Genomic DNA, 10,654 nt, shown 5'->3' with positions numbered 1-10,654 from the left:
GGGGGGGGGGGGTTGTGTTGATGGCTTGAGGTGAAAACAGGAACCCTCACCAGAGTACGATCCCGTCGCCGACAGAGGTGAAGAGAGAGTCTGTGTTGGGATCCATGGGCAGGACGTGCTGGCAGTCAGGGTCTCTTTCCAGAGCAGTGTTGATCCAGTTCACAAAGGCATATCGCTCCTCCTCTGTAAGGATACAACGTAATGTTACAGTGTCGCTCATGATGAGTCATTTCAGTTGGTCACATTGTCCATTATGGGTTGCTTTTCTTAATTGGTAAATGGAGCATATGTAGCTGAAGTCCAGAGGGCACAGAGCCAACGGTTTATGACAAACAAAAGAAGCGTCTGGAGACAAGTTAGGGACAATGTCCACGCGTCCTACCAGAGAATGAGTGTTGTGTGCCTTCGCTTGACAGCACTGACGTCCCTCCAATAGCCAGGATGCCTTCTTTTCTGTTGATGACCTTGCGGAAAGTTTTTGCTATTTCACTGCCCCTCAGCTCCTGGATGATCTAAAACCGAGACCAAAGAATACTCAGAGACCAACTACATTCGATGCCTCAAAAATACTGCATTATTGTTTTAAGCAGAATTTTGTGAAATATTTAAAAAGGCATTTATACACATATTGATTTGTAGATTTGAGATTGTGTTGCAGAGGCTAACCAATTCATTGCTTTTGCCAATAATAAACAGAACTGCCTTCCGCTGTTCATGTATTTATAGCATGTTTGTGGTGTTAGCATCACACCAGTTTTAAAAAGGAAGTCACCACCAAATGTTTTAAAGCACTGACTGAATCACTGTCTGACAAACACTCAGTGGACACTTTATTAGGTAAACCTTTCCAATCTAATGCAATTCAACAAACCAGTTTTTCCATACATATTACCATTTAAAGGCACATAATGTTCAGTGTTTTTTGTACAATGTTGGAAATGTGTACATTTTATTAAAATGTTATGCAAGTGTTGGGTTTATAGAAGCAACTGATGTTGTGTTGTGCATTTAAGTACACTGTAGCAATTCAAAGTGAGCGTGTGTGTTCATTACACATCTAATCTAAGTATTACAGTGTTGAGTGTGTGAGTGCCAGTATGTCATTATCAGCAGTAACAGTAAACCGCCAGGGCTTCAGCTGTAATCATCCTCTACGCTCCCAACACCACCTTCAGGCTTGTCCCAACATCCCATCATTAAATTATCTGTAAACATTAAATCAGTCTCAACAACAACAACAACTAATGGGACAATATTTTGCTCTGTGGTGCGAGTTGAGTTCATCCTGTATGTAGTTGCTTTGACAATAGGTCTATGGTAATAATAGCAAAACTTGATGAACCTGAAGCTATCGCTGCTTCATCAGTTACCTCCGCCCTACAAGTGTTGGTGTGACCACAATGAGCTATTCAGGGTGACAGCACAGCACACTTTATCACAAATATTTGGGAGGTCACAGGGTGCCAGCTTGCATTTTTTGGCCATTAGGTAAAAGAGGTAAGCACAGCAAAACAATCATGCCCTTGCAAAGATGATAAGGATTGACATTTATTTCTGCAACTTAGCAAAAAGCTATTTTTTCTTAAGATAGCGTTCACATCCATAGGCAGTAAAGAGGATGTTCTCCTTCATTCCATTTAATCTGGGTGGTTATTATCCATAAGAACGTATTTTGTAATGGGGTGTATCAAAGCCTAGCGGAGGAGCACACACACACCTTTCTACCACAAAGGCCCAATGCTGTTTGGCAGCTAACTGTAAAGTGCCAGATGTCCTCCCTTCCCGCAGGGACATGAACACAGCATAACACACTGCAAGAGTCATTTTCGAATTTTGCATAACCACAAAATCAGCTGATCAATCTGCTGATCCTGGGATCTAGAGTGATTATCTTTTTACATATTTTGCCAAAGGACAGACAACATTGACAACGAAGCCCGTTCCAACGTAGTTGACACAATTAGGCCACTTGATATCAGAAAATCCCTCATTTAAAATAAACAAAAAAATAGGACCTAAAGGCTTGTAGAATCAGTTACATCATTTTAATCACTTCACATCTTTAAAAAAATAAAAAATAAAACAGCCTTTCATAAATGCTAGCAATCCTTTTTACCCTCCCATTCTCAACTGTCTTGTGTTTATTTCACTCTTTTTTTTTTTTTTTAATGAGATCTTATTTTGGTGGATTTGTTATGTACTTTTAATTGGCTGGTTTTATTTAATGGTTGTCCTTAAGTGTTTTAATCCTTATTCTCCCATGTAAAGGACCTTGCTTCTTAAATTTGAAAAGGTTCTGTATAATTCTATTTTATTATAATTATTATTTCACACATAACTTTGCCTACACTTACAAAAGTACACAGATAAACTGTGGGAAACAATTATCATGAAACCATAAAGAGTACCTCAAATTGTAAATAAGTAATTATGAATGAGCCCAACATTTTTTTAAGTTCAAGACGTCAACACAGTTTCAAAGACATCCAATTCAGTTTGATTTACTTGGTTATTATCATAGCCAGGGTTGAACTGGCTAATGGACAACTAAACAGGACACTACCATTGAAAAAACAAAACACAGCTGCAGAACATTTTCATTGACCCACATGATCTCGAATCATGCTGCACTCCTGTACCAGATGCTGCCTCTGTGAATGACTGCTCCATCATCACTGCTGAAACAAGACACTGGAACTCACACCACTTTGCTGACCTCACTTCCACATTCCCTGAGAATGTATGCATATGTGTGGTTTGTAGAGGCCTTTCAACTCCATCGTGCATGGCGCTGCTAAAAGTTGCTTTGCGTAGCGGCCCCACCCAGGAGGGCGAGGTGCTTTTAGGCAGAACAGAAAACAAAGACCGGCTCAGAGTGAGAAAAGCTCTGAACGGAAGGTGAAAACTTGTCAAGCTCGACAGAACAGACAGTTTTGAGCTCTGCTTAACTTACCGCTAGAAACTCTTCGAAGCTGATCTTATTATCATGGTTGCGATCCAGTTTCTGGATGATCTCACGGACCATGTATCCAGGTAGGGCATGGCCGGCATCTTTAAGGAGCTCATGGAGTTCATAATCAACGATAAAGCCATCGCCATTCAGATCTACAGAAACACAAAAAGAACCCTTAGACCCAGCACAGATAATACAACTGTGACTGGAGATACTGCAACATAAAACATAATATCTATAATATACTTTCATGGTAACACATGGCTATAACTCACCACATTTTCCAAAGATCTCTCTCATCTCCTCCATTTCCTCTTTTGTTATTTTTCCAGTCATGTTTCTGTGATTGACCTGAGGTGGTCAGTCAGAGAAAGGTGGGACTGTGGAGAAGAAAAGAGCACAGAGTCACCAACATGGTCTTGCAATGACGGGACAGTGGTCTTGAGAGGAACCCCAGCGTCACCAGCCTCCCACAAACCTCCTTAAAGCCCCTGAAACCAAAAAAAAACCCTGTAGTAGTAAAAACGCTGTTCTACTACTCAGATCACAGACCGGTGGAAATGTTTTTCCTCCTTGTAACCGGAGAAGTGACCTTAACTCTCTAGGCAGAACAATAGTCACTCGCCATTTTCTGTCAGGTCTAAAAAAAAATATATATATATAAATTACGGCACTACTTCATATATCTCCTCACTGATCACCGCTGATCCCCACCCCCCAGCTGATCATATCTACTGTTCTCTTTTGCTCTTTTCCTATTCCAAGCCTGGCTCTCTCCCATAATCAAAGTAATTTCCTGTTCCATTGTATAGCAATGAGCCCATACTTTATAAAAAAACAAAACAAAAACAGCCAGAGAAGCTGAGACTACTGATTTTACACAACTCATTTTTGACAAAGCTGTTTACTACAACAGCTAGTCCTTCAAATCCCCTGAAACTGAACATTTTACTATAACTCTTGTTTTTTGCCCTTTCATCAGGCTCTACAAATCAAAATATAAATCATTTTTTATTTTAGTGTTAAAACAGATGGAGACTGTGTCCAGTTCTATGTGACAACATAACATCCTGATTAGTAGTGAGGCTCCTGTGAGGGCTGCTTCTCTGAAAGGTTAAGACTTGTACACTAGTTTATGGCACAGCTGTTTGGGTTATATTTTTATGTTTTAGCAGAGAAAAGTGTCCTTACACAGCTGGAAGATTCAATTACATTTGTAAAGACTCAAGTCACAAAACAGGACTACAGCCAGCGAGACGCAATCACAGTTGTTTCCCTTGACTAAAGACACAGTGTTCCTGAACTCCTCTGAGACAAAGCAGCCATCTGAAGAAAAAGAAGAAGAAAAATTGCTGAAAATAAGGAATTCCTCTGAACACCTCCTTCCCGTTCTGTAGGGGCAGAGGAATGCTAGAGGCCTGGGCAGATCAAGCTTCAGTTACACAGAGGTGAGCAGGGTGTGCTTCCTTGTTTGCATGGGTTAAACTAGTATGATGGCATTCCTCTCAAACACAAGAGAGTGAGGTTATTCTGCGGTAGAGTAAGATTCACAGATTTTTCCAGACAGAAAAGTGTTCCCATTTCCTGATTTAAAGTACAGATTGTTGATTTTCTCAGCATTAGTCAGAACTCCTGGGCAAAGTCTTTTCTGGTTTCCACACTGCTACATGTGTAAAACCATATTAGGGAATAGCTAAAATTCAAGTTAGTCAAATGGATTGTAATCCAATTGATCATTAGCAATAATTATAACAGTAACTTAAGCCTAAATTGGTCAATTTCTTTGAGTGGTTTCAGCCCATCTAGTCTTTCTGTGGCCACAGCAGCCTCACAGGCACATATTCAAGCAGACAAACAATGAACAAAAGGTCCAGTAGCCATACATCCTCTTTCATGAATGAAACTATTAACAGTATTCATGAAAGATGATTCAACAGTAGACATGTGGTCTCTGAAATGTGACTATGTTCCCATAATGTTATTCTTACAGACAAAACAAAGTCATGAAATAACACCTTGCCCTACAAAATCAAAAATGAGTCACCCAAAAAGCCATTCAGATAAAATCCTGTTTACTCATTTAAGAAAAAAAAAGTCTAACACAGTATAAATTGCTTCTAGGTAGCAGCAATAACAAGGCCAGATTTGTCTCTTTACAGTGACAGAGATTTTAGGTAAATGCCACTCCATGAATCACAGAACAGGGTGTTTTTCAGGGCAAGCACAAACTCCTGACTAAACGATTAGGAAAATGACGATGCCAGTGCTGCTATATTTAACTTTTCTCTAAAAGGATGTGAAATGTGGCTGCTGAAGGCAGCCCAGCTACAATAAGGGCAGACAAGCATTCCCTCCTTTGCCAGCCCTCGTCACACCCTCGACAGAGGGAGAGTGAAAACAGTAGAGGGGTTAAGTACATGGAGCAAGGGCACAGATGGCAGCAGACAAATGTGAGACGCATCCCTGGTGGTACAGAAGAATAGAGGGATTGTAACCACAAACACAAGAAAGTGAGTTCCGAGCGTCAGGCTCCATACACAGTTGCTGTCTTTGACAGCTGGACTGTGTGCTTCGAGAGAAGAGAAAATTCCTAAATGGAGTGGCTCGTGTTTGTCTAAAAGCATATCAATACTCCTGATAGAGTTCAAAAGACATTATTGAAAGGTCAGCGCTTAGCTGCAGTGCAAGAGTTTTAGTACATCAGAATGTTTGGCTAATACAAAGACAAGACATATTGAGAATAGAGTTCCCAAATTGCAAGAGCTGGCACTTTCAAGTGAAATTGTGAGAGATTCAAAATTACCTCCAAAAAAGGACCTTCTGGACAACAAACACAAGTCCTCTACACACTTCGGTGTAGGTTTAGTCATCCAGATCATGAGATATCTAGCAGAACCAAAACAAGAGCACCTGGACTTGCTTCGTGGTCTCTTAGATCCTTCACCACTCACTCAAGGAGCTCTCTCAGTTCTCTTGCTCTTGTTTAACAACTAGATATCCCACTAAAAGTATTTCTTTCCAAGCACCAGCTTTAATTGTCGAGACAAAAACAGCCCATTGACGCTTTTTATGATTGCCTTTGATGGATGTTACAGCCAATTTAAAGCGGAGGGCTGTTCCCAGATGTTAAATGTGTGTAGAGCTGACACACCCCAAAACACACAAATAGATTGGGCACCCTTCCCAAATGTGGTCAAATGCATATGCACACACCCAACATAGTCTGCAATAACATGGACATTTTGACTAAGTCACAATGGCCCGCAGCGGCGAGTCAAACTGACTCATAAACACCAAACAGTCTGGGACACCAGCCTTTCATTTCCTATTCGGGCTGCGTGCATGCGATAAGCACAGCCATACTGACAGGTAAGGAGGAGGTGACGACAACAATTATTATATGTAGTGTTTACATAACTCTGACATCATACGCAGCTGCAAGCACATCACTCTGGATTGGGTTTAGGGTTATTATAAAAGCTAACAATGCTTGGGAGTGGTAAATCATCATGAAAATATTCAAATGAAATGGCCACACACGCACATTATTTTTCCCCCAAATGAAAGAACATAACTGTAGTAAAAGGGTGTAAAAGAGCCCTGTGCTAGCAGAGGTGTAAACACAGGAATTTCTACTAACCATCACTTAAGAATGTCATTAGATAGGTCACTGAGGAGCTGCTGAATCAGTTCGGTTAGGCGCTTTTGCTACAGGTAATCAGCCACACCTACCAACGGTTTGCCATTACCCAACAAAAGCATTGTAAAGCATTTTCCTCTGCTGCATAAACAGATATTACAAGGCACAGCTCTGTAAAATACCACCCTTTCCTCACGCAAGCATGACCTGCGCCCTTGAGCAAGATACTGTATACTTCCCTGCTCCAGGGCCCTTGTTATGTAGCTGACCCCCGACCTCCCAAACAGAGGACATACTGTATGCATGGAGAGAATTTCTCTGGAGGTCATTACACTAATGGCACTTCCCCACTCAAGTACTCTATGCAGTACTTGTAAAGGAGTTCATGTTTCTTTCAGACAATTTATCCTTGTACCAAGAGCCTCAATGTTCACAGGATTTACATGTGTATTTTTATGCAGATTAAGATTAATATCTTCTAAACATTTTCTATTCACCAAGTACGGTATTTAGGGGATTGCAATAGCCTTGGTTAAGAGTGCTTTTCAAATTGCATAGCTTAAAAAAACAGATGGTGCCAACATGTTTTTTTTATGTTATATAAGTTAAGTTAAGCAAAACTATAAAACTGACAAAACCCACAAAAAGTGAAAACGCCATAACTTTAACTGCATAGAAAAAAAATACATGAAGGCACCTGTTTAAAATCCTCCTGACCGTGAAGAAAGTGGGGCAACCTGTTCATCCGCACAGGTGTGAGGGGCGGAAACAAAACACAAGCACCTGTCCTCTTCCTTCTGGACTTTCTGGTTTGTCTTTACAAACTCTCACGCGGTTCTGTAGCATGAATAAGAGGAAGTCCCATTTTACATCAGCTCATGTAAATCACCGTAAACTACATGACTACGTCAAGCAGGTTAACGACAGGCGCAGTTACAAGGATTTGCACGTCACACAAAAGGCGTGCGAACAGTACCTTTCCACTTTTGTTTGTCCTCTAATATCAGTAATTGATTTAATGCTTTTGTCTTTAACAATTAAAACATCTTTTACAACATCTCTAACAAAGCATGCCGCTGCACACCTTGTAAAACAAGAAGTTCCTAGCGGATAGACAAGAAATACTGATGTTGTCGAGAATCTACAGCGGCGATGCAAGGAATAAGACCACTGATGAGTGTCTGTATTCACAACCCAATTCTTATTTCAAGTCACATTATTTATCAAAATAAAATGTGGGTCTGGTCTTGTTGTTCAAGGCTGTCCCTACAGTGAGCCACAATTGAAATCCCAGATGTACACGTGCTGCAGCCCCAGATGGTTCGACGGGAAAAATCTGGTCAATCACTCAGAGCAATAAACTAGTTTACACAGACCACTGTTTTACATGGGTACAAAAAACAAAGAGTAACTGACTGGGCTGTGTCATTTTAATGCTAAAACAGCCAACAACCTTTCATATTCTAGCATACCATTTCAATGGTGCTGGCGTCATGTAAATGTCAAGACAAAAGGGGGTTAAAGTGACGTGACACACACCTAGCAGAGCAAATATTACACTAGACTGTATGCGTTAGTGTGTTAAGGCTATGTATAGGTCATTTATGCATCCGCTTGTGTATCGGCAATATTTCAAAAAAAATAGTGCAAGCTCCACCTATGCGGCTTCCTTCGTCTAGCGGCGATGTAGGCTCCTAATGTATTAAATAGTACTTGCTCCTTGCTTTGACATTTGTCATATTCACAAATGTGAAGTGATAGTTCCAATTTCTAGAAGAAGACATACACGTTGTGTATAAACTTTACTAGTTACAGTAACTAGTAGCGTTATATCTTAGTTACGTTACGTACAGTTTAAGTAGTAGTTACTGTTCACGAATTAAAGGAGTCGGAGGCTACTTTATTTCAGCGCCGTGAGAATTACTGGGCTACAGTGAAGGTGTAGCTAAAGCTAGCGACGGACATGCAAGTTTCATGGGCAGGACAACTATCCCTGTTCACTGTTACAAGTCCACACCTCTGCACAGAAGGAAACGGCTCTCACAGAGTATAAATATTAAGACAAGGTTGTTATTTTAGTAAACGCTACTAAGGCAAATACTATCTGTAAGTAGTTGTTGGTGTAGAAGTTGCCAGGAAATTGGTACTTACTATCGGTGCGCCTGAAATTCCAGACAGCGTCCAGTTTGCAGTCCTGCCTCCTCCACGTAGAGACAAAAGTAGACAGCAGTTGGAATGTTGGCCCCGCCCTGTCGGCGACGTCACCACCAGACGTTGATGTCCGGTCTATGGAGTTTTATCTGTGCCATCAAATAAAACTAAAATAAAATTCCTTTGTGAAACATTTAATCGCATGGAAAGATTGTGGAAAATGTGCACTGTGCCTTCTTCGGTATGTGCAGTGTACTTTTCTGTATGTTGTTATTTACCAACGTTTTGCACTTTTACTTATCTGTTTTTCTAAATACATTTTAAAATATTATTATTATTATTATTTTTCTATGTTATGGAATGCCGTTTAGGAAATTATTATACTGTATATATGTAACGTTTGAATATGTTGAATTAAAGTCTGAATATATTGAATGAAAGTCTGAATATATTGAATGTAAGTCTGAATATATTGAATGTAAGTCTGAATATATTGAATTAAAGTCTGAATATGTTGAATGAAAGGCGTGTTGACGTCAGCCTGATGAATGGGACCTGCCTGACCAAAGAGATTTATTTCATTTGGTCTTCCATGATGAAAAAGTAAATACACTTCTTCATTGAAAGAACAATGCTGGATACGGTCACCTTTACCAGTGTTTCGGCCCGTGCAAAGAATATCAGCAAATAGTAGAAACATCTGCAAAATAAATAACTGTGATAAAGATGTGTCTGGCTCAGTACTAGCTTAACAACTTACATAGGCCTGAGCTATGTTTTTATTCCAGGAAAGAATGCAAAGATCACAAAACACAAATCTGGTACAGTAGGCATGTTGACAATGTTGATGATACTTTAGTGGTTGTAAGCAGTCCAAAGAAAACAAAAAATATTTGTCTTATGCTGTGCATGCAAGTTGATGTCGCACTTGCATTACAATGCAAATGCATTTACACAGTAACAATTAAAGAAGGCCTTACATGCAAAGTGTATGTGAGCTTCTGCTCTGTTGAAGGGGAACCGGAGACTGGCTGCTTTGGAAAAAGCAATATGTGATGCAAGGAACAGCAGTTTTTAAGTTAGAAGTCAGAAGCAACATGAGGGAAGCTCATAGAATGTTGCTGGAACAGAGAGCTGCAAGTAAGCCATTAGTAGGCAACCAAATATTGAAAAAGTAGCCTGTTAATGCACGATGATTGCATACCAGTATAGGAAGGTTAGTAGACGTCTTAATGACCAGAGCAGTCAGTCAGAAGGACAAACTGTAAGCACGAGTACAATGTATCATACAGCAGCGGTTTTCATGACAGTAGAAATTAACAAATCTAATTGCTGCTCCCTCCTCCGGGGCAGCGGGTGGCGGTAATGAGCAATAGGTCAACATGTAGGTCAAGTAACATAAAAAAAGAAGAAGGACCATTGACTGTTGTTGTCCGTCGCCCTCGCCTCTCTTTACAGATTTGCCAATGAAGAATTTTGGGCGCAGCTTGAGCGCAATGTTTTAACCAAACTATATTGGTATAATGAAAGTATAAGGACCTGAACGACTTCGGTTGTTCGCCTATTTCGCGATATGTCTGCAGCGATGCTAAGGTAAAACTGCGGACTGAAATGCGGTTGTCTACTGAAGATAGCGAGCTAGCTTAGCAACTACCAAGCTATAGCAGCTAACAGCTAACCAGCCTGATACCATAGACGCATAATCTTAAAGTTTAGTTAGCTGCTATTTTAAACTAGCTAACTATTGTTAACACGGCTAAAACAGACTGTACAGTCATGTGAATTGAAATACATGTTTTTGACTTCTCAGAGGTAACGTAACGTTAAAGCTATCGTAGCTCCATTGCTATATTTAAGATAACAACGTTAAAGGTCCCATGACATGGTGCTTTTTGGATGCTTTTATATAG

The 10,654-nt window shown here is 40.2% G+C and overlaps 2 protein-coding genes across 4 annotated transcripts in view; one reads left to right on the top strand and one right to left on the bottom strand.

The window, feature by feature from the left end:
• The window catches only part of pls3 (plastin 3 (T isoform)), a 14,901-nt gene extending 6,028 nt beyond the window's left edge, over nt 1-8,873 (bottom strand). The window contains exons 1-5 of the mRNA XM_032533857.1: nt 8,745-8,873; nt 3,229-3,333; nt 2,954-3,105; nt 383-512; nt 51-183 (exon numbers count right to left, since the gene is read on the bottom strand). Of these exons, the coding sequence (XP_032389748.1) occupies nt 51-183; nt 383-512; nt 2,954-3,105; nt 3,229-3,289 (476 nt within the window). The 5' untranslated portion in view covers nt 3,290-3,333; nt 8,745-8,873. The remainder of the gene's footprint in view (nt 1-50; nt 184-382; nt 513-2,953; nt 3,106-3,228; nt 3,334-8,744) is intronic.
• A 1,247-nt stretch (nt 8,874-10,120) lies between these two features.
• LOC116700195 (transcriptional regulator ATRX) overlaps nt 10,121-10,654 on the top strand; it is a 27,569-nt gene continuing 27,035 nt past the window's right edge. For all 3 annotated transcript variants that reach the window (XM_032533151.1, XM_032533150.1, XM_032533149.1), the window contains exon 1: nt 10,121-10,337. In XM_032533151.1, coding sequence (XP_032389042.1) covers nt 10,318-10,337 — 20 coding nt within the window. In that variant the 5' untranslated portion in view covers nt 10,121-10,317. The remainder of the gene's footprint in view (nt 10,338-10,654) is intronic.

Source organism: Etheostoma spectabile, chromosome 13 (assembly GCF_008692095.1).
Source record: "Etheostoma spectabile isolate EspeVRDwgs_2016 chromosome 13, UIUC_Espe_1.0, whole genome shotgun sequence".
Classification (NCBI taxonomy): Eukaryota; Metazoa; Chordata; class Actinopteri; order Perciformes; family Percidae; genus Etheostoma; species Etheostoma spectabile.
The sequence above is the reverse complement of the archived record's forward strand: the minus strand, read 5'-3'. Positions and strand labels throughout refer to the sequence as shown.